Genomic DNA, 24,538 nt, shown 5'->3' with positions numbered 1-24,538 from the left:
GAACTATACAAAACACCACTGTATAGACTGTACGAAACTCTACAGGTCCTTGCTTGTCTGAGAGTGTCTGGAAACAGAGATTTTATTCTATTAACTAGAAATAACTTGTAAAGATTATTTTGCATCAGAATGATGGCAAATGAGGAGCATCGAATTTAGCACTGAGAATACACGTTTAATTGCACATATTAAATGCAAAAGCTGTAACAAATTAGTTAGAAAACAAATACCTGCGTAGCTGAGCCAAATGCGTATCCAAAGTCTATTCCCACCATGCCACCTGTCTCCTTGTTAATCATGAAGTTGGACAGATGTCTGTCTCCAATACCAAGTATCCAGTGGCTGATGCACATCAGTGCATGAGAGCTGGCAAAATGGGACCGCAGAGACAGGAAGGCTTCAGGAGATGTACTCATTTTCACAAAGGCTCGCCTTAACAGAACAGAAGTCACTCGTTGCATGCAGATAAAACACCAACATTCATTTCACAATGTGCAGTCATTAACAGCGCACTTACCGCAGCAGGTCTTCTGGAACACTGCTTTCCCTGCTTTTGAAAGACATAACTGTTTCTGTACGGCTAGCATTTCTGCAAATTAATGGAAGAATAACATTAACTATTGAAATAACAGCCCACTGGACGTTAAAAGTTAAGATGTGTACGTGACCGCATTAGCGCATTTTGCTTACCCCAGTAAACGGTATAGCAAGTCACACAGAGACTTTGCCCAAGAAGTTTTATCTGATATTAAAAATAACCCCCCTTCTCTTTTTTTCCAAGCAGTTATTTCCAGGACTGACATTCCTCAATACAAAACAGCATGTAGTTTTGTCTAATTTCCCCCAAATTAAGTAGATGGGTTAAGTTTTAATACAGCAACACAATTGTGCTCTTTCCGGCTGGATAGTCTCTTCCAAGCAGAGAAACAAAGACCCAAACGAAATCTCTCAGCAGCGTGCAGAGGCTATATTGACACTAGAAAGTAGTGCAGCACACGGGGAGGCAACAGAACTAAATAGTTGGTGCTGAGGACATCCATGCCGTATGCATTTGGGGAGGGAGGGTGAATGCTCTGGACTAGCCCACATCTGGTCCTGAGAACTGAATGCTCATGAGCAGCTGGAATGCGCTGGGTGCTCTCCTTCCAGTCTAGTTTCGTCTGAAAGGAGCCGAGCTGTGCACTCGGGGACAGCTCTGCGATGCAAGCCAACGTGAGGTGAGTGGGGGTGATTGGGAATTTACTTCAAAAGCACATTCCGGATCTGAATAAAAATATTAATGTAGACACACTCAGATAAAGGAGTCAAAGTTTTCCCTTAAAAAGCAGGAAGTTTGCTTAAGCAGGTTATGCGCTGATCAGAAATGCTCCACTGGAAACTTCCCTTCCCCCACTACAGTGCTAGATCTAGACAGGTGTGGAAATTCCTCTGAGAGGATGCTCAAGTCGGGCCTCAAGCCACCAAATATTCTTAAACTCTCAGTGTATCACAATGACTTTCTCTGTCCAACTTCAGCAGGTGCTCTGGCTCTGAGGCAGCCTACCTAATTGCATCATCAGGAACAAGACACCTAGAAAATAAAGTTGAAGAGGAGCATCTGCTTCTAGACACTTTCTTAAGGAAGTGAGCAAGCTTCTGGAAGCATTCCTGTGCTCTGGTGGGATTTTGGCAGCACTAAACTCCTCCTGCAGAGCACCTCCAGTAAGACAAAGCAGTAAAATGGGCAAAAAATCATAACTAGCCAGCATATTATAATGCAGATCATATTTTTCCTGGAATTTCTACAACTGTGTGTGTACGCACACTCTAGTTTCTATACTTTACATGCAGTTATCTTTTAAAACCTACCTGTACATAACATGGTATCGAGAGATGCCTTGCGCTTTCCCACCCGTCTTGGACAGCCACTCAGAATAGGTAGCATGAGGTCCTTTTTTGCTAGAGACAAAAAAACGGGCTGATGATTTCCCTCTATCATCTTACCACTCTGTCCTCGAATATCCGCAGGCTGAGTCTGTGCTGCTATGACCCATGAGATTTTTATGCACAGAAGGCATCAGGAAGCTACAGCCTACATTAATTTCAGCCTTGCTATGGAAATGAAGTTTAGGCCGTCAGTGCATGTGCTGACCCATCCATCTCCTTCCCCCCAGCTTTGAGTGCACTTCAGTCATATTTGACAGAAGATTAGGCATCTCAAAGGTGTTAACTTGTCAATAGCTACTGTGAAAATTAGATGCTGCCTTGAGAAGAGAGACCCAAAATAACTTCTCCAGGGACAGAAAGATATTTTTAACACAGTCTCGTATGCATTTGAGAGGCATTATGTAGCCTACCACAGTACGTGCTGCCGTTTGTCCATCCAAACAGGTAGGGAATGGAGGAAGGCAGTCAGTTATCTCCTCAGTGTACAAACAGGTAGGGAATGGAGGAAGGCAGTCTCCTCAGTGTGTACAGGGGGGAGGAATGGGGGCTTGGACTTAAGGTATTAATCCATAAGAAGCCAGTCTTCATTAGTTGCACTGCTTATAGAATAATTTGGTATTTTTCTCACATCTTAACTAAATACACTAGACATTAAACTTCTATTCCAGAGAGGCAGCAACTTAGCAGAGCACCTGCCTTCTCTCTTCCTTCCAAAGCATGTTCTGAGATGTAGAGGTCCTTTCCATTTAAGAAGTATTTATCCTGACAGACTGCATAGCCCACCACTTCGGGATAAAGAAAAGGATTTCAAAACTTCAGAAGGTTATTCCCCCCACCCCAACCAAAATATTGCCAGCAAGGATTTCATCAGAATTTTCCTTTGCGAGTGCTGTCATTCAACCATAGCTCAATATAAAGTGTCTTAATTGACTTGATTGAAGAACTTACGGGAAAATATTTAAAGTCTGTATACAACAATAAAATAAAGCTATTTTTTGGGATAAATCATTAACTGTTTTTAGAAAGACACTGATCTTCTATATTTAGTATATTAGAAATTTTCTCCCCTCACGAGATTGTTCCGCTTTCCCAGTCAATGAATTGAGACCAACATAATACCGCTGCTGTTCACAAAAGTGAACCAGACAGCAGTAATGCAGGAACTGTAGCAGTTCCTAAATGGCTCACAAATCAAGTAACTGTAGAAATAAAGACTCTTTGGAGTCCAACCTCCATGCTGGAGGTTCTTCCAACCTGCCCCATAAACAAGAGAAACAGTAAAAATAAATGGTGACAACAACACTTTGACAAACCCAAACAGAGATTACGTACTAAGAACAACATTGGTAAATAAATCCACATTTCTAAAGTCCAGGATAGAAACAGGCTGAAACGCTAGAATTAAATCAATTTCAGAAATATTCATCCCCCAATTACAATCAAGAGAAAGAAAGCTAATTTATTCAAACCCAGCATTTGTATAAAGTCAGAGACAGTGTTCTTTTACAGTTGTTTTGTGCATCTGCTGCCAATTTCCCCCGTCACTGACTCACTGCTGAACCCAGGTTCCGCTAAGCTGTCTCTGCTCTGCTCTGCTCTGCTCCCCTCCCCTCCGCTCCCCCCTCACTGACCTACGTCCATTTCCTGCCTGATCAAATCAAGAGATCAAAATCCTTTGCTTGTAAAATCAATCTGCTGATAAGGAAATGGTGATGATAATGACGTCACACGTGATTATAAGCCTCATGTTTAAACAAGCTGGGTGGAGGATATTCCAGGTACAATAGCGCTCATTAAACAAACAGTTGCCAATTACTAATTTGGCTCAGGAAGTACAAACTGCCTCCTTGCTTATAGGTGCTTTTCTTTCTTTCTTCTAAAAAAAGAAAATGCTGCCACAAGATTGTCAGTATCACGAGAAACCCATTAGTAGTGGTCTCTATTAGAGCAGACAGCTAAACCAAGCATCACCTGTTATAGTTGATGTCTTCCTCTTCAGACATGCTATTCTTAAGGAATTCTTTTAAAGTACAAGTATTTTCCAGCCACTTGATGAGTCCCAGTCTGGAACAAAAGAAATCAGAGATGCAAACAAGTAGCTCAGAGCTGAACTTTAGAGTAACACCACAAGTAGGAAGCAACATGTTCTAGTGCCTGCTAAAAGAAGGTTGAAAGCTAACAATTTAAATATACTCTGAAAAACAGTTTCCAGACAAAGCAATTTCAATGTTGCTTAAAAGGCAAAGAAAAAAAATTAAACCAAGACCCAAAACACTCTGAACCAGAATCCGGCACACAGAAATCTCACTTTCCAACATCCCAACAGTAATAAATGTTAACATAAGGATCTCTGTCCCTTCGAGATAAATTCCTACCTTGTTGTCATGGGGATGACCTGGTAAGTTTTTAACTGCATATTCCTTTGGCTACACGTAGCATCTTGGGAAAGGATGATGTTCATTACATCAAACAGCTGCTCAATACGTTGGTCTTGTCGCAGGTCTTCACCACCTTTGACAAGAAAAGGATACTCCTGCTCATCACTGCCTCGGATTGTTATACGTTTTGGTTTCCTCAAGGATTGCATTACACTTATCTTGGAAAAAGACAGGAAAAAGCAAAATATTTGTGAAAGAATCATCACTGAAATTAAGCGTATCTGGCATTCCTAGATGGCATAATCAAGTTGCTCAATTACTACTAGAAAAACAAATGCCTATTTGCAGACCTTCCTTCACGTGCTGCAAGATGTGTACACAAGCAACAACTTTGCTATTGTCAAATTCTTCAGATGGAATATGGACACAGATTTATACCACACAGGATTTTGACTCAAACTTGTAAACATACCCGTTCATCAAATCCAGAGATTTTTGCGTGGTACTCTGGCAAGGGTTTTCCTTTTCCATCATACTGACCTGATGTGGTAGTGGGAAAAAAATAAAAGAAGAAAGAAGTTACATAGACTGATTTTTTTTTTTTTCCTTCAAAGTGTGTTTAAGAACAGAACACACTTCCAAATATTTTGTCAAATTGGTAGAATAATAACTATGAAGAAAATATTTTAAAATGCATAAAAATCCATTATACACATCATGAGTTTATCTGTGAATTACTAATATTCTCTCCTTGTTAAGCTGTTAGAATTGCAGCTCTTAATGGTTTCAGAGGACACATCCTTTTTGAACTAGATTTAAACATGTATCAGATTTATAGATCAGATTTCCTGGAGTCAGGTCTTTAAAAAAAATACTAAGTTCTTAGGTAAAAGATACAATTTTAGATACAATTTTAAAAATCAGGACTACAGCTTAAGAACAAATTTAAGAGATGAGGAATGAACAGAGTTATTTCAGATGAAATCTGCCTCTGCGTAAGGCCAGAAAGAAGGGCCATATAGCCAACATAAGAAGTAGAGCTCAAGAGTAGCAACTTTCTTCTAAGGGACAGGTCACCATCGACACGGGAGGGGAACTTACCAGGAACCTCTAGTTCGTTCCTCAAGAACTCAACTTTGAATTCACTCATCCACGGTGAACATTCTTTCAGGTTTCCAGGTTCCTTATGGTTTTTGTTCATTTTTGACAGGAGATAAGTTGCAATCGCATCAAAGTCACTAGCCTTCATATCCAATAGTTCTGAACCGCCTTTTCCAAAGTGATGGTCAAAGTCCTTCCCAAAAGCCTGAGGTTCATTTATAGAAAGGAATCCTGTTAACACAGTGCTAGGAACTCCCCAAGAACACCAAAACTGTACCTTCCTATCTACGCACACAGCTTCATCTGAGCTCCTAAAATACATCAATTGTCCTTCCACTCCAGTTCTTTTTTTCTCTCCATTATTTCTAGTCTGTCAGACCCTTTTCACTGCCTGTTTGGTAGACCCACCAGCTATCATCAACAGAAATATCTACATTTCACCAATCCAGTGATATCATTTGCCATATCAAAATCAGAAGCTTATCCCTCCTTACTTCCTCCAACTGCAGTTCGATTCTGAGTGAGCATATCAATAACGCTGCTTGTTAAACTTAATACATGTACCTCCTCTGCTTATAAAAATTTAAGAACAGCTAGTGAAATATTAATATAAAATACAAATATTTAGATTTATACCTATTAAACAAACGCAAATTCCATCATGAAGCTAAATATAGGATTATTATCAGAACATTTAATTGATGTCCCAGTCTTTAGATGTTATCACACTTTCAAACTGCCGCAACAAAACCCAAAAACCCCTCCAACTGTTTGATTTACAAATGGTAAAAAAAAAAATACAGATGGATAAGTTAGTTAACCTTTTTTTTCCCTTGGAACTCGAATATTCGGTGCTTTATGGAAGGTCTGGCTTTTTGTTGGATTTTTGTTCGGTTTTTCTGGGGTTTTTTGTTGTTGTTTTCTTCCTTTTTTTTTAAACTAGCAGCAATCATACTACATAGCAAGCAAATACAGCCTCGCTAATTTTATATATACCTTTTTTGCTAACCAAAAGATATATTACATTTATATGTAATGCATGTCATATAGCTTAATGTATTAAGAGGATTTTTTGCATCACGTTAGAAAATGTCAATTTCAATGTTTTATTTACTATCACATTTATTATTTGTTATTTGCTTTGAGATAATCTGGATGCAAAAATGTGTAAAACCATATTTTAAAAGTATTTTAAATATCCTGATAAAGGAGAACTGCAAAGACATTTCATACTGATCCATTTAATAAACAAAGTACGTATTATCTGCAAGTAGTTAACCGAGTTGACTTCTTGTGTTCATAATTCAAGGTTCTAGAAAAAACAGATGTCCCCTCTTGGACCTCACTGGTATTAACAGCTTGGAAAGATATGTAACCTCACTTGTTATTTCAATGCCTGATCATTTTTCTCCCAAGTTAAGAAGGAGACAGTTATTTCACTGAAGTAAATGAAAATACAGAAAATACTATCCTTCTGAAGAAGAGACTGCTACATTCAACATCTTTATCACTTTAAATCTATTTCCAGATGATCATCCAATTGCTTTCTCTGCTCTGTTCTTTGACTTCCTTTAAAATTCAAGGCAGCAAATATTTAATAGCCTTAATATTGTATTTTAATTAACACAATCCATCAACACTGTTTAATTTATGGATTACTGGAATTTCATGTTAAAAATAAAAGCAAGGTTGTTATTGTTTAAATTACAATTGAAACAGTACCTAATACATGAAGATTACAAGCCTGAAGTACCCCACATATTAGAGCAATTTTATGTGTCAGTCAAGAGATACAACTTTTTTTTTTCCAGCAAGGACACTAGAAACTATACAGTTATCCTCACAGCACACTTTGTTTCTCCATTAATACTGCATCATGAAGGCAAAGAATTCAGAGTCTGTGCACCATCACCCTGACCCTCTTCTGCAGCCGCTAGTGTGTGGAGGGAATACTGCTCTCCCTCTTCCCTTCAACAGAGGGGAACAACCCCGCTACCTCTCTTCCAGCATCTCCCTCGCTCTTCTCTCCCTACACTGTTAATTCAGTAACAATTGCAAATCCATCAGTACTACTTACAGTATTGTCTACTACTGCACAAGTTTCACCTTTTTAAAGAGCCATGGATTTTTTTGTTTAAGTGGGCCAAAGTGCACCCCAGCAGCCAAACGCAGACTGCCTTTGTCCTCATGCCTGCTAGGTCCCTTGCTGGGCTTGTACCCCGTATGGCTCAACCTACAGCTGTTCCTCTCCCTCTACCCCCACCCCAACAGCGGCACATCCTGCAAATTCTTATCCCCATACTCTTAAGTTTAAAGTCATTATCATCAGAGACCCAGCTTATCTTGCAGCAGCATATTCAAAAGGCTAGTATGCCCCTAAACTCCTAATTGCCCTTTCTGCTACTGTAATACTTCACCTCCTCCCGACCCCACCTTACTCGCATCCTCCACCTTCCCTGCTCATAGGGAAGGAATCTCCCTAGAGACACTCGGATAAGTTTATCCAATGCTAATGTGACATAAGAATGGCCATATGGCAGAGACCTGGACCCACCTAGCCCTGGCCACGGGGCTATGCGCATACAGTACAAGCATACAGCCATGCTTCTACAGGAGTATCACTCTCCTGGCCTCCAGCAATTTGCAGCTCAAGGATTTCTGGACCCAGAAGCGTGCATTTGTATTTAAAAGCTCTCAAAGCGTTTTCCCCCTCCCCATGCTATTGTCTACTTGCTATTTGAACCGATGAAATCATCCATAATACCCTGCAGCAGGAGTTCAGCACTTAAGTGTGTACTGAATGAGGAAACACTTCTCCCTGTTTGTTTTGAACCTGCCATTTCCACAGAATATTTACTCCATGCTTGGCACTCCTAATGTTGAAAGCCTTATTGTATCTGTCCTCATTGTGTCTTTGGAGGAATGCTAAAGTTGTTCCCTGTACAGAGGTTACTCTGTACCTCTGATTATTCTTGCCGCTCTGAACCTTCTCTGGTTTCATTATATCTCTGTTGCGAACTGCGGACGAGGCCTACAGTGTTCAAAATGCAAGAGTCAGAGAAGGCTGCTATGTCAATGTATAAATCCATGTTTTGTTCTCTATTCTTAATAATGACTAACAACCGCTTTTCTTTCTTGACTGCTCTTGAGTATTCACAGCTGATGGTTTCACAGAACTATCACAAATCAAGATTTTGTTCTTGAATTGCAATATTCAGCTCAAACACAAAGACTTCATATGTGGAAACTAGGGCATTTTTTTTTGTGCCACATGCATCACTCCATTTTTCTACACTGACTTTCACTATTTTAGATCTCAGCCAGTTTTGTAAAGTCTTTTCTGTAATTCTTCATAGTTGTAACTCTTCTGAATAACTTACCCTAAATAACCTAGTATCAGCAGCAAATTTGAGTAGCATAATACAGCAAAACACCCTAAAGTGCTCATACATCCTTGGCAGAGGGGAAAAAAACAAGGCCAAATTCCTGTGCTGGTTCATGGATGGTCAGAGAGGCCCAGGCCCTGAGAACCTGGCAGCATGCAGGACAGGGGAGGCAGAAGCTGAGTAAGAGGGAACATTTAGTCCTGCAGGGCAGTCAGAAGTGGAAGTCGAACTAAAATAAGTTCATAGCTTCTAGCAAAGAAATCCCAGTCCTGTACTCCTGACTTGATCTCTTGTCTCATGAAGTCCTGCAGCACCTGTAAAAGCTGTGATCTGGTCCCCTCTTTTGACTTTCTAGTGCCTTCTAGAAAGGCACACGATGCCAACACTACTCAGTAATCACACATACCTGAATAAACCTTTTCCTCAGCAATCCAAGGCCAGGAGCCTCTAAATTTCCCAAATTCTTGTACATTCCTTCATACATTTCCTTAAGCTTATTTTTATTCCTCTGAGCTTTTACCAACTCGTTTCTGACATCCTCAACCCAATCCTGCAAACAGAAGGAAACAGGTGAGTACTGAGAAAAAGTTTACTGACCCCTCACTCTTTGGTAATCTGCTCAGATTGCATTTGGATTACTGTATTTACTAATAGTCAATGAATGTGTCTTTTGACAACCAAAAGAGCAACCAAAAGGCTATGGAAATATTTCCCTTTCATTCTGTCTCTCCATAAGACATTTCTACCTAATAACACAATTATGTTTACTACCATAGCATCTAGCGCAAACTAAGAAAGCCCCTATGGGGCAAGGAGTGGTATCTAACACAAGACTAGAACCCTTTGGACAACGAGCTCAGAAGATAGACAGGGAAGCCCAGCAGAGAGCAGGGAAAGGGTATAAGAACACAAGTAGTCAGAAATTATAGAGATGGCCACAAATGACAATTCTGTAACAGTTTCGGAACGATTAAGGAAGACTGACCATGGGGCAGGGCATAGACCCTGAAGGAGAAAGCTGAAAAGGGCTAGTGCAAAACAACCAGCTGGCACAAGGGAGGGAGACCATTGCCAGTGAAAGCTGCTGATAGCACCCCGACATCATCACCAGTTGATTCTGGGTTGAACCGCTTCCTGTGGCTGTGGTGTCAACTGAACTGCGTCAGACTCCACCCAGCACTCTTTCCTAAACAGAGGGTAAGGAATGAAGGGAAGGGTGGGTGTGTGTGTGTGTATGTGTATAAAAAAAACCCACCTTACCTTAAAAAGCATTATGGGATTAGAGAGCTGTTCCAGGGAGCGAACGAAATCTTGAACTACTCCTCCTCTGTCCAACTTATTCTTGATCCTTTAAAAGAAAAAAAGTGCATCACAATGCAACAGGAACTACTATCACCACCTAGCCTGCAGATAAGCAATGCTCCAGGTTGTCTGCTATATACAAGAATCTGGCAAAATAATCTAGGGGTAGGTACGTGGACCCCCTCAGAATTCTCTCGTGGGCTGCATGACTGTCCTTGCCATGCAGCTCCCAGTTTTTTAATTACGTGTCCCACTATGAAAATAGGAGCTTGGTGGGGGAGTGGAAAGCATACTTGCAACAGAAATGGGCATTAACCAGACTATACATCCTGTCACAACAGTTATTCAAGGGCGACAGCTTGTGAAGCACAAGACTTCATCTTCTTATTTTAAGTGAAGAAATTCAGCAAATGTATCAGAGATTTGAAAAAAGGCAAACTGACACCTAAAATGGTATTAGTGGTTCTACAGCACTGTGTGATATTCTATTTAAGTATCTCTGCTCTCGCTTGGTATTACAATGTCCAAGCTAGCTTCATCTTCATCTTCGATGGGTACTGACTCTCACTGCTGTGAAGTCTACTACAGTAAGAGCCTAATCATGCACCTGATTTCCCTTCAGCCTCAGCAGAGTAGGAAAAGGAAAAAGCAACTCTGACTACCACAGAATTACCAGTAGAAAGGGCTTGCCTCTCTGTGGTCTTCTTTTTTTCTCTGAAAAAATTCTAACTTCCCACAGCCTGGGGACTATATGTACTCAACACTTCAGAAAGTATTCAGGCCACCGACCTGAGTATGTCTAATACTAAGAGAGCTTATGCATCAGGTTTCCCTGTGCCTTTAAATGAGAACACAGCGCACATAGGACTACCCTCTAATGTTTCCCATGCCCCCTAAACAAAACAGTTTCATTAGAAAAAAAAAAAAAAATCTTTCCACTCCTGAATAAAAAACATACAAAAGAGCTACTCTGCAAATTTACCTTTCTACAAACTCCTTGTTCTTACAACCAGTTGCAGTATCTTTGAAAGAGTAACTTTCACTGCTGATCATGAAAGGGTAGATGATTGCCTGGGGATAGGTATTTGCGATCTCTTCAATAGTATGTTGCACGGCTACTGCTTCATCCTTGTCAAGTAGTGCCATCATCTGGCTAATCCAACCAATGAACTGCCAACAGGGAACTGAAGAAAGCTGCAAAAACACAGACACTGCTTTCAACTTCGGTCCTCCTTGAAAATACCAAACATAGCAAACGCAAACAAAACTGCTCTGTGGCCCAGCCTGACAGACAGAAACACATGAAATGGAAACAGAGAGTGTCAACTAGGTTGCACAAAACATCCCCCAATAAAGCAGATTTCATTGTTATTGGGGGGGGGGGGGGGGGTGGGTGTTTTTTTTTTTTCCCCCCCCCCCCCCCACCACTAACTACTGCTGCTTAACAGGTTTTCCTTTACAAAGATTTGCAGTTTGTTGATCAAAAGGAGGCTTTATACTCAAATTTGTGGCTTTTCTGTCTGGATGCAATATAATAATTTTTGATCACCACATACAAACAACTCAAAAATTTGAAGGGATAGTTCAAACACCATTGGGTTGAAGTCTTTATTTGAGTAAAAAAAGCCAGGAAGGAGAACACTGGAAGTCCTACCACAGTTTTGTTCTTCCTTCAACTTTAAAGAGGTTTGGGATTGCCGACATATTAATTTCAGTAGAACATCCCTTGCCAATATACTTCATGCTCATCTCACTCCAAAAGCCGTATTACTTTTGAAAGGAGTGCTACAATATATTTTCTTGTGAAAGCAAGAGACCAGACTCTGACTCCTTTCCTCCTATCTCATCCAAAAGGAGTTTAACATCAGATTGCCAGTATTTATCTCACAGAGAGAGAGAACACAAAGAAATGCCTGGTGAAGTTCTTTTCTGGGTGAGGTTTGTTAACTGGACTAGGCGTCAGGTTCTGTTTCAACCATCAGAGTTTCACTGTGGCCACACCTTGTGCACCTCAGCCATTTTTGCTATGTTCTCGGTTTCTTGGGCTAACTAAGCCATGTTTCTGTCTCTTTCGAGTTCTTCCTCTGACAGGGCCTGGCACTCTGTGAGCACCAGCACAATGGGCTTGAAAATGCAGGCAGGCCAAGGCAGGAACAGAGGCGTGAGTCACAGAGGACCTCTCAGCTTATCTGTCCCATGACAGCAGGGAAGGCAGCGTGGCTCACGGTATCCTGCTGTGGAACGGCAATGGAGGGACAGGTCGTGGAAGGGCGGAAGCAGCTGTAGTAACCTCTGAAGTGAAGCAGGACAGGGAGAGGTGGGAGAAGTGGAAAACGAGCCTGGAAAAGCTGTTGGCTTCCTGCATACAGGAAACTCAGCCTACAGAAATAAGATGCGTTCCTCACCCTAATCCTACGCACCTTTATCGGCCCACTTTAGTTCAGAAGGAAGAAAAACCACAACATAATTTTTCTCCAGCAGCTCTCAAACTAACATTTGGAATCAGAATAATGATAAAAAGTTAAACTTTTACGAAAAAAGTTTCTGTCCATATGAATTAGACTCAGCAAGTTAGAGAAAAGACAAGGAACAATGATGGGATAAAATGTATCTGATTTACCTGAAGCAAAACTTACCAGTCTCACCTCTCCGTCCATCCAACTTCCACTCCCACCTTTAAAATTCGATTTATAGCAACATTTGCTGCCAGGAAAATGGAAGCAACTAACCTCTCGTGTCACCAGACCCAATGTCTCTGCTGGATATCTTTCAACTATTTGCAGCAGTCTAGGAAATCTCAGCCTGGCTTCTCTGGAGTTCAGTTTTAAAGCTTTTATCATTTTCTCCACCACAATAGCTGGGAATAGCTGCAGATCTGCAGTGTTAATTTCTGCCAAGAGACATTAAACAAGAATTATCAGAAACACCATCACTTGTTCCATGTCTTTGATCATCTGGAACATTCATCTTTATAATTCAGTATTTTCCCCCCCCCGTGTATTTTGTATTTCTACTTTGTTCTCCTTCCCATCTGTTTGAACTGCACACATCAGCAACACATGTACTTGGGGACTGTAAGGATTAGCTTTATCAGGAAGCTGCATCACTGCCGGTATCTTGCCTGCTTTAAACACAGCACTGCTGTGGTCTGGAAAGGAAAAAGGGAAGCATCTGCTGGACATGATATACATCTCACAAGTGAGAGGGAGACTACGAGTGATTCACTACCAAAGCTAGCAGTAATAGTGGGGGGGGGGGAAAGGAATATGAATACTGTTGAACTGGAGGACAAACTGTTCCATTTAAATTCAAGCTGTGTTGCTCAGGGAGATCTCCTGGGTATCACAAAAGCTCACGTATCGCAGATAAATCCACCTCACATGCTTAGGAGAAATCCTGACTAACCAAGCAAGCCTTCTTCTTCCCTACGCAGATGCTGGTCACAGAAACCGACCAAAGTCATATATGCATCGATAACTCCCATCACATCTACACGTTCCATGGAGTGGGACTGCACCTCCTCTTCAGACTTCCTCGCGGCACTGCTGAAACACTGAAAAGCCTTCTTGTTCAGACTTGCCAATACCTGGAATTCAACCATAAAAGAAAAAAAGACACGTTAGCAAGTAGCATTCAATAATTCTATCTGAAACTGGGACTTGATTGCAAGTCTCGAGTATATAAAACTTTAACTGTATTAGATGTTTGGAGCAGCTGACACAAAGGAAAAAAATTGGGACGTTATTTCTAGCAGTAATTTCCAGAATTTTAATTTCCACAATTTTCAATGGAAAAATATGAAACACACTTTTAACTTAAATTAGTCTCTGGAAATGTTATGTGGAATTTTTATAACTGCAAAAAAGTTAATGTTACCGGAGTTTCCGCAAACAGTTAACAGAAAACACAATTAAAAAACGCTATTTCTTCCTATTAAGACATATCTGCAACGGCTGTGTAACAGCTATACTTAGAACTTGTGTCAAAAAAAAGCATGCATCAAACTATTTCAAATCTGTTGTCTTTTTCCCTATTACAAACATAGTCATATTGACCATACGTTTCTAATGCAGCTCACGCAATGAAGGACTTGACAAGATCCTTTACAACTGAATGTTTATAAATCAAGTACACATATTCTCATACTGCCAACAAGCTTACCAACCTCAGACACTGTAGCTATTGTAGTTATTAAACAAAATACAAAATTGCTGCAGAACAAGTTGGAACAACTGAAAAATGCTGTAACTGAAATTAAATACTTTGAATTTCAGGTAGGTAGAGGGAAACTACCAGGGTCAGAGTACTGCTTAATACTAAGCTAAAATAAGGCTAAGCTCCTTAATCTTACAGAAGTATCTGGTATCCCAATCTGACTCATCTGACACAGAAGAGCATTTGTGTTCATCTTTTACATTTCCTTAAGAAGAATGCTCTTAATAATTATCTAATAAATGAAGCTTAAGCTTTTGCTCAAGTTTCTACACACCTGAAAATTTAAAATCTTTTTTGCAGGAATCTCTTCTTTAACTGCTTTTCTTTAACAACCATAAAAACACAAATTAAGAACTATTTTTTGCTGTCTCATACTGATACGGTTCATATCTAAGGGTGTTTATGGTGGCTTTAGGAATTAATAGAAAGAAGTTAGCAGTGGTACTTCAAATTCTTACTCAATTTGAAAGATAAGAGGTCAGTGCCACAGCATCTGGGACAACTGGCAACATATATGATTTCAGATGCAGCACAATCTGTCACTGTATTCTTCAAATGCGCATCTCCCAAAAAAGGCAAAGATGACCTGCATATGCTCTGTCTTAAAAACCTCTCTCCTCTTTATCACTAAAATTACTTAGATAAAATAAGTGTATTGGTATCATTATCAGTATATATAAAGATCTCTTTATGAAATAAGATAGTCTGATAGCATGAAGAAGCTCAGAAATGCCCAGCTGAAACAAAGGCATTCTTTGAGGGTCATGTTCCCAAGCCTTGTCTTGCCACCGTGCATGCATGTGCTATGACTATGTCTTTCCCCTCCACACAAAATGCAGGAACAGAGAAACACAAGAACGCTCTCCCAATTAAAAAAGCTGCAGTGGTGCAGAACTCCAGGAGAGCAAAAACCAGACAAAACAGCAACTACAGCGGTTTGGTGTTTTTTTTCCTTCCCCTAGCTGGTGTTCCTGGACAAATCACTGCTACTAGCAGATGGGTTTCACATTCTCTGTGTATATCCATACCCATCACTACCTATTGAAGTACCGATTACAATACTGAAATACCTAAAAGCTTTTCCGCTCTCATTTACCTTTTCAGGACTCTCAAGACTTTCTCCTGATAGTACTGATATTTTTCCAGCTTTTTCTTCCTCAAGTTGCTCAAGACATCTTGGATCCTGACTAAGAGCACCGGCCATGATGTGGTACGTAGTACCCAGAAGAAGATTCTGGTTTCGGAAGGCCATTATGTTCTTGCTAAGATAGTCAGATTTGGTATCTTCTGTTGGAATTCAAAAACAAAGTTGGTAATTTGACAACAAAGCAGCTTTGTATAATAACAAAGCTGAAGCAAAGAGAAGCATGTTACATGAAGCAAAGAGAAGGCTGTTACCAAGCAGGGAGATGGTTTTTAACACTGAGAGTATGCGTTCAGGACAACTCTGGTTCCGGCGGCAACTATGTGTAAAGCGGCAATAGGCATAATTCCACCTCACCAGCCAGTCTTCCCTCGTTTTGGCTTCTTTGCGCAGGTCTTTCAGAAGCTTCTTGGCAACTGAGAAGCTGTTCTGTATTCAGATTAAGACAGAATTTTCAGGTAATATATCTGAAGAGGAAACAAAACCTTTCTGCAACCAAATTAAGGGATGAGAGGATTTTGGTAACACAAGTAAAGCTGTTAGATGATGAAGAGAGGTCCACTGCTTGTTGGGTCTCATATTCAAAAACAGTTTTGTGCTAATGGACAAATTTGAAAAGAAAAGGAGAAGAACAGAGGTTTGACAAACTGAGGAAATTAAAATAATTCTATCTGCATGACTAAACAGGCATTAACTGTTCTGCAGTACAAACACATATGAGAAATGTAACTTGGTTTACAATACCATTAAGCAAATCAGTTATGTTTGTGTTTTGATGAAAAGTTTCATATAAGTAGCATTAAAGGAAATCTTATTTTTCATTTACTCCTTTAAGAGTGTATAGTCTACACAGCACTAACGTTATATTTGGTTATTACAGTGCTTAAAATAAACTCTGGCACTGATTGCAGATTTCTGCAGCATCTCAGAAGATGAGGGAGACCTCGACTTAAGTATTATTTGCCTTGTCTCAAGCTTGAAACACCAAAGGCCCACCATCAAAGAAGGCTATGTTTCAGTCATTTTAACAGTCAGATCCAAAACAAAATTTCTAAGTCACTTAGCTTTAGTTCCTTATAGAAGTGTTAACCTAACAGCATTAATGAAAACTGTAAAAAAAAAAAAATCATAAAATGTTTCATCATTGCTGATTGAAGTAAATTATATTGATTCAATATGAATTTGATTTGTTTTCTTGTACAGAAGAGATTATTTGTAAATGAGACAGCGTAGTGTTTGGCTGTAAGGATCCCTTCCATTAAAGGCTGAAGCATTTCAAATACTTTATTTATCTGCCCTTTAGTGTGTCAGAAACCATCTGTGGATCAAAGGGGCCTTCAGGCACATTTCCAGTAATGACAAATTATCATCAAGTTTTTAATTAACATTTGTCCATTTGTTTTCTTTCTCTGTGGAGCTGACTTTCTTGAGCTTTCAAAATGTCCTGGACAGCAAGGTCAAAGACAGACAAGGTCCGCCCTGGCAAAAAGGTGCCCAAGACCACCTACGAGGCTTTTCCAGCTGTAGTTTCTATCTATTTTCTCACAAAACTGGAAGCTATCAGACAGTGCGGTCACCTGTTTCCTGGCACTTTCTATCATCTTCATTTTCATGTTAAATTTGCAGCTTTTAATCATTGAGTAAATGTCTTCACCCTGTTGATCCACTTCCATTTGGTCACCAGCACCATATTCTTCATCCACCTCCATACTATCATTGGCCTGATCACAGAGAAGTTTCTCCTGCAGTTTGTCAAGAAAGAAACACCTGCACAATGACAACAGGAGTACAAATCACTCCAGTAGGCATGCAAGGGAATGAACATTCAAAAGCGTTGATCTGCCTGACAGTAAACAAAGCTAAGAAAAAATGGCAAGCTATAGCAACCAGCTTTACCAAGGGCTAAATATAGTCCTCAGAGTCTGGAAAGTCACAGCCAAGGACAGGTTGACTCTGAGAGCCTTCTAGGATCTTGAATCAATGAGATTAAATATTAGAAAATGTCCATAATAGAGTAGGATTTTTTCTTAGACTGTTCCTTTAAAATCATAGCTACAACCTCGAAGTTCACCAAGACATAACTTGCATTCCAACTTGACAGAAGTGCAGACAAACAGGAGTCTTGTTTATAATGTGTAAGTGCCAGGCTGTATTTTATGTCAACCTGCAATTCAAATATATATGACACCAACACATGTAAACATTGAAATTTGTGTTGCAGAAAAGACCAGCGACCATACTCAACATTTGAAAGGGAACTGCCATTAATCAGTGCCAAATCCTTTTCATTCTACTAGTCCTATCTAATTTAATAGCATCTCTCATTAGGTAGACTTATTCAATGCAGGGGAAAGCACTGCAGTCTGGAGTAGGGCTTGGCGCTGAATAAAGGCACATCCCTTGTCACTAATTTAAGATGAGATAAAGGTTTTTTAAAAGCATGTAAAAATGTTCAAGACACTGACAACCCTTCAAGTCATAAACGTTTTGAGACTTCGTAAAGGAGTAAGCCATACCATGTATTCTGCCTAATATTTAATTGCAATAAGCTCTTCTGTAGCCATGCTTTCCTGACACTCAGAGATAATAAAATAAAATACAGAGCACACTGGGTATCAGCAGAGCTGTTGAAGAAGTTGTCCCCCAGCAAAGGAGAAAGAATCTAGATTTGCACAGGAAGAATGAATTGGGATGAAGATAGATACCACAGGGAGGACAGAAAACTTTGAAATTCAAAAAAGCATTCCAGCTCCTTCGGAGCTAATCCAAAGGAGTCTCCAGAGAGCCTTTGTTCTTTCTAGCAACAGTCGCACAGCAGAAGTCTCTAATTACAGCACTGGTCATTAACTTTCCTATAAACACATGAAGCACTGATAGTGACAGGGCTGGGCTTATTTTGTACACTCCCTAACTTTGGAACTGCCTACAAAGTAGTTAAGTATTTTTATTCATAACAGACTGGCCTTTTGGGTGGTGTTCCATGCAGCTAAATGCAGCTGATCTACTCAATTACAAGTGGATGTGTTTAAGGGCTGCTGAAGTGGGCTAGCTTGTACAGTGCATGTAGTCACTGATGCAAGAAAATGCCTAAACTAACAGTTATGTTTCTGTATCAAAATGCGGTTTATTCCCTGTCCATTTCTCAATCTCCTTTTGCTTCTCACTACAAGTTAAGTCACACAAAAAACAATTATACTGATAAAGCTATTACAATGGTTGCAAAAAAAAAAAAAAGTCATACACTGGATCAACAACCCCCCATATGAAAACAAGCAGCATTAGAAAAAGCACCTCTCAGAACTCAACAGGCAGACAGAACTAAAGCTAACCCAAGAATGTAATTTTACCGATTTGTAATGATATCATCCCAGATGTTCATAGGATCCATTTTAGCATCTGGATATCTGCTTGTCCAAATTCTGAGAAGTCTCTTAAGGGAAGCCTGTGAAGCTAAGTTACCTACAAATCAATTAAGAATACTTTAAATGCATCTAAATCCAAACAGCATGAAAAAGGCCTAAACCAAGCACAGTCTAACATTCAAATCACAAAACTGCAATAAAACAACCCACTTGTATTTCTGGGCTTACATTAAATACACTACTTGGTGATCATATTGCTTTTGTTTATTGCTGAAGCACAGGAGATTCAATAAGGACATCAGTGTCAAATGTCACTGGGCATCACCGCTGGGTAGGTACCTTTCCATACAGGAATATGCTGGAATATACCAGAACTGTTAACTAAATTTAATACGTAATTCGGTTTATGCGCATAAGTTTGTATTTCATGCCTGCCTCGGTAGGTATAAATTATATACCACATCCATCTTTTATCTCTGCTAACCACTACTTGCTACCAAAGTGACCCTAACAAAAATCTTAGTTTAAAACTATTACTTACACTTTTAAAAGAGATACTTAACTCTTATTACAATAGCTAGGCTAATAAAACTTTGCAATAGAACAAAGAATTATCTTCAAGCCTATCTTACACAACTGCAATAGTTCTTACTGTCAAGAAGACAGTAAGAAGTAATTCCAGACCTATGCTCCTTCAAACAGGAGTTCAGTCCTCTAAGTGTGGAAACAAATTCAAAGTTCAGGAAACCATGATTATTTAACACAATGGAAGGAAAAATCACTTAAGAAAAAAGATCTTTACTTCTCTCGGTCATAAAATTGATGAAATCCTGTATTTCTGTCAAAGCTTGTACAGACTGCAGTTTGGTCATTCGACTTTGATATAACAAAGTATCAATGCTGGAATAGCTCTGAAAAGAAAGGGGGAGAATGGAAGATTTCACATACAGAATTTACAACATGGTTCTATTCAGTGCTGTACAAACTATTTATCTGATGCTGCTATATATTATGCCCTACAACCCAACCTTTTACAAGTAATTTAAAAACATGTAATCTGACAGCAACTCTGCTTTGGACAAGTATAGAGGCATATTCTAGCTGCAATTCCTATCCTAGGTTTTAGGACAGTCCTCAGTCTAATCAAAACTTGGTAATGGATGGAACTTGTAACCTCTCAATGTAATACTCTCTTTTCAAGTTTGTTCTGGGGACAGGAGGCTTCTGAAAAGATGAATGAAATAAAATTGCTATTAATCTGCACAAACAATTACTCTGAAAAATTTCTAATAGATTAAATCAGCAAAATAAAACAAAGTAAAATGGGAGGATGCACTCCACTGGCTGGCTCAACTCTCATCATTGCAAGCAGTGAATTCAAAGGAAGTTTTGTCATATGGTTGGAAAGCACCTAGATTTCATTGTATTTGGACAAGTGTTTCTCTCGAGAGTATAATCTAGCAGCAGTAACAGCAACAACAGTTTCATTGTTCCATGAGTTTATACAGAAAAAACATATCAGAGATAGCAGAGACTGTTACCTGCATGAAGATCTGCATGCCATTGCTAATGTAATATTTGGCTCTGTCAAAATCATCTTGCAGGATGTAAAGGAGACTAAGCTCTTGGCTGTAATGCATTTCTATAATGGCTTTCTTCTGTTCTGTCTTCATTGCCTCATCAATAAAAGTTAGCAAGGTCTGGTCATTTTCCCCGCTGAGCAGTAACTTTAACTTACTGCGTATTATATAGGGCAGATATGTCTCCTACAAGGTGAAAATATAGTCTTTATTTCTAGGAATGAAATATTAGATGATCAATTTTTTGTTATCAGTGGCAGATCACATAAATATAAAAATATTTTGAACAGTTTTCTTAAATGTTTTCCCTTTCGACAAATTCCAATTTGCTAACAAATCACAGCAGCCTTTTCTAATAGGCTCAAGAAGTTGTTAGCAAATTCTACCAGTTTCAAAACCAGTGGTTTGGTAACTCTTAAAACATGAAACAAATAAAAGTGATAAAAGCAACAAAAACACTGCAAGACGACGACGACAATGATGATAAAGCTGGTCCTATATGATCAGCCATAGACTCAAGGTAAAAATTAAACATCGTAAAAACAGCAGAAGTAATTGCTTCTGTTGTTTTATATATCAGACACTCTGCTAATTTCCATAATAAAAGTAACCCAAATAATGCAACTGGTTTCCACCACAATCATATTACTGTAGGACATCCTTGCAGAGATAAAAACAGCGCAGTATCAACAAAGTGATTTCTAAAAACCTGAAAAAATGGATCATTCCATGTTTTGCTTAGGTCTGGAGGTTTTCCACTATCAATATTAACGGTAGCACAATACTCCAGAGACTTCCACTCTATGAGGTGATCATAGCATTCTAGAGATGCAAGTTCCCAGAAGTCCTTCTCCGCTTCTGTTGGCTCTCCATCTTGCCAGTCTTCCTTAGAGAGTGCCTAGGGAATGAATTTGAGGGGGAGGAAGGTTCTCAGCTGGAATCTGACACTAGTTTCAATTCTAAGTCACCAGGAACTTAACAATAATTCACTGTCTCATAAAAATATCTATCCATTTACCAGAATGTCACAGCAACATTAAATGCAGAAAATTCAAGCTTGTCAGTATTTATATATAAACGCATTTCAGGTAGCCATCTTTAGTAAACCTGCATTTTTAAAGAGTGAAGACTTTAAAAGAAGGTTAAAGAGATTCTTCTTCATTTTTACCCACTATAACTCAGATTTTCTTTGCCATGAACACATGCAGTTTGCTCTCTTGGGGTGGTAGTGCACCCATGGTGTTTTACTTGTCTGCCTGAGTGATCGCACATGTGAAGCTTTGTAACAAACAGTAAGAAGTATCACGCTTACTGCTCTGTTGTGACTACTCATCTGTTCCCATGTCTGTACAGACTGAACCATCAATCAAACAAAACGCAAGGACATTTTAAACAATACGCTGCTTCTCAAAATGTTTAATTTTGGCTTATTAGTTCATGAGAGATTTATGAAACAAAAAAATCTTGGTTGTCATTTTACCTCATCATAATATTTAGCTGCTTCAGCATAATCACTCCTTGCTTCTGCCAACAACGCTTTCTGTGTAATTTCCTTAGTCCCAATCTTACCACTGAAAATGCCACGAAGGACATCATAATCCCCAAGAGATCGGTAGAGCCTAGTCAAATTGAAAAGGGAAATATTTTAGTTAGTTGAACAGAGGTATATCAATGCAAATATAAGCTATTTAAAAAAATAGTAATTCAATAAGCAGTAATACTACTCGCTTGTAATAACAAAAAAAATTTTGACATTTCTTATATAAGATCATAAATATATATTTAATTAGGTAAACTTAATCTTGTAGTTAATACCTGAACTGTGGAAACTCCTGCAGTTGAAAAGCTATGAACAAGATGTTTTTCAGCAGTCTGATAGCATCATCAGGGTGCACAGCTGTTAAGTCTAACTGCTCTAACTGAAAGATAGTAATTAACTGGCAAGAAATTAAAAGCATATCTAATTCTGAAAGAGGGAAAGACTAAAAAAGAAATCCCATAACCCATAAAGGCGGAGTTCTTCACAAGGCAAACCTAAATGGAAGTAAATTGTCTCAAACAAGAATTTACTTAGCAAGTTCAATCCATCTGATCACATCTGGGGGAAGCTCTGTCCTCCCACGCATCCGCTTGGACGGGGGCTCCTCCGCAGGGGACAGAGCCATCAGGGCGTGCTCCAGAAGAAGGATGCCCACTGGCTCCTGTAAACTTGCAAGGCAGCTTGTGCTCACGTTAGCTGAATCCAGTTCTAGTAGCTCTCTGTGCTGGTAACTCATTTCCTATAAAATAAAACAAAACAACAGGTGTCTGCTTGGTCTAAAACTATACTGATAGTTACCTTTTACAGATCACCTATTTGGTATCCCTCTTCTTACAGTGCAAGCTTTGGAAATGAGCCGTTAAATCTCCACAAGTTCCCAACTCTGGGAAAACGGGAATCTTTTCCTTCTGTGCTGTTGCTCTTTGGACAGAGGACAGTAGAGAGTAACCCCTCTACTTTGTCTGTGTCTCCAGGGCACAGGACAACTTTCTCGACAGAAACACACGGGAAACGGGGGAGAGGTATATGGGCACATTCACAGCCTCCATCTTTCCTTCTGTTTGTTGGCAGCGTGGTGCCCGCTACACAACAGCTGCATTTCACTTAACCTATTGAGTGGTGCATTCCTGCCATAAGCCAAAGGCGCAATTAACCACGATGCCTCCTCTGAGCTGGAGGCTTCCTATCCACACACTTAACCCAGTTTTAGCGTACCACAGCTTCCCGTTAGACTCATTTAGTACTGCACTCATCTAGTCCTGTCTGATTTAAAGACATGAAAATATTTCTAGCAGATCTTTATCCTATTTAACATCAGTCCAACTACAGAATAACCTCTTTTTCAGGGAGAAACATTCTTGTTTACCTGACGTTTTTTTAAAATACTTAAATCATTATCCCAAATACAGGTAAATATATCGAGAAAGTAGACGACAAGTTCATTAAAGCCAGGTTTTTTTTTTCCACTTAAGAACCTAAAGGAAAGTTGCAATAATATCTTAACCAAACAGGAAGAAAAAAAATCTACAACATGGAAGAGTGCTAACGTAATTTTCATTACAAGAAACAGCACCGAGTTTTAGGACAGAAATTAACATTTGATTCTTGCCACACAGTACGTTCAAAAATACTAAGTGAAAAAAAATCACTATTTGGAAACTGTAACAGGAGACTGTGTAAACAACCAAGCTACACTTCTTTGATCAATGGCAACCACCACAAAAACAGCAGAATAGGTGTCTGGCATAAACAAACTCATTACACAATTTGTATAGTTGAGACTCTCACACCAATAAATTTGTAGTCAGTAAAACAGAGAAAAAGAACAGTTTCTTGTAGCTTCCTGAGTTACAGACCAGGTGGATCCCAATGAGGGGTTAGCATATGCTTCACCTGCTATTCAGGCAATTTCAACTAACAGTTTCTATAAAAGTTGCACATGTGCCCCAGACACTCTTATGTATGGGCACAAATTCCTTGACTGCCAACTTTTAGGGGTTATGTCAGGGACGCAGTGCCAACTGCACAATCTAAAAACTTAAGAATAGCTGTGCTAAGGTAAGACCAAAAGCCCTTTCTCAGGGATGCCTAGAAGAAAGTGTAAGAACTGTGCAAATATAACTATGTCCAGAGAATGAATACCCTCACAAACTCGCAATTTACAGACATCGCCCCACGTCAAAGGAGCTATCTTCTGTTTAGTGCATTTTGGTGACTATTTGATCACTTATCTTCTGAAAGCAGAGCAAATGTTCCTTGCTCCGTATGCAAAGCGTTCTGTCTTTACTCACTACAAGAAGGACGTTGAGGTGTTAGAGCGTGTCCAGAGAAGGGCAACGAGGCTGGTGAGGGGTCTGGAGAACAAGTCTTCTGAGGAGCGGCTGAGGGAACTGGGGTTGTTTAGCCTGCAGAAAAGGAGGCTGAGGGGAGACCTCATCACTCTCTACAACTACCTGAAAGGAGGTTGTAGCAAGGTGGGGATCAGTCTCTTCTCCCAAGTAACTAGCGATAGGACGAGAGGAAATGGCCTCAAGTTGCGGCAGGGGAGGTTTAGATTGGACGTGAGGAAAAATTTCTTTACTGAAAGAGTGGTGAAACATTGGA

The 24,538-nt window shown here is 39.6% G+C and overlaps 1 protein-coding gene across 1 annotated transcript in view; it reads right to left on the bottom strand.

Moving 5' to 3' along the window:
- The window catches only part of PRKDC (protein kinase, DNA-activated, catalytic polypeptide), an 86,391-nt gene that overhangs the window by 2,522 nt on the left and 59,331 nt on the right, over positions 1–24,538 (bottom strand). Inside the window, exons 62-82 of the mRNA XM_019473760.1 lie at positions 22,465–22,673; positions 21,875–22,013; positions 21,104–21,292; positions 20,356–20,580; positions 19,617–19,725; positions 18,800–18,911; positions 17,030–17,219; positions 15,707–15,881; positions 15,405–15,595; positions 13,499–13,679; positions 12,823–12,983; positions 11,076–11,287; positions 10,052–10,139; positions 9,198–9,341; positions 5,406–5,610; positions 4,777–4,844; positions 4,302–4,522; positions 3,898–3,990; positions 1,849–1,938; positions 518–589; positions 231–432 (exon numbers count right to left, since the gene is read on the bottom strand). Coding sequence (XP_019329305.1) covers positions 231–432; positions 518–589; positions 1,849–1,938; positions 3,898–3,990; positions 4,302–4,522; positions 4,777–4,844; positions 5,406–5,610; positions 9,198–9,341; positions 10,052–10,139; positions 11,076–11,287; positions 12,823–12,983; positions 13,499–13,679; positions 15,405–15,595; positions 15,707–15,881; positions 17,030–17,219; positions 18,800–18,911; positions 19,617–19,725; positions 20,356–20,580; positions 21,104–21,292; positions 21,875–22,013; positions 22,465–22,673 — 3,276 coding nt within the window. The remainder of the gene's footprint in view (positions 1–230; positions 433–517; positions 590–1,848; positions 1,939–3,897; positions 3,991–4,301; positions 4,523–4,776; positions 4,845–5,405; positions 5,611–9,197; positions 9,342–10,051; positions 10,140–11,075; positions 11,288–12,822; positions 12,984–13,498; positions 13,680–15,404; positions 15,596–15,706; positions 15,882–17,029; positions 17,220–18,799; positions 18,912–19,616; positions 19,726–20,355; positions 20,581–21,103; positions 21,293–21,874; positions 22,014–22,464; positions 22,674–24,538) is intronic.

Source organism: Aptenodytes forsteri, unplaced genomic scaffold, assembly GCF_000699145.1.
Source record: "Aptenodytes forsteri isolate BGI_AS27 unplaced genomic scaffold, ASM69914v1 Scaffold23, whole genome shotgun sequence".
Lineage (NCBI taxonomy): Eukaryota > Metazoa > Chordata > Aves > Sphenisciformes > Spheniscidae > Aptenodytes > Aptenodytes forsteri.
The sequence above is the reverse complement of the archived record's forward strand: the minus strand, read 5'-3'. Positions and strand labels throughout refer to the sequence as shown.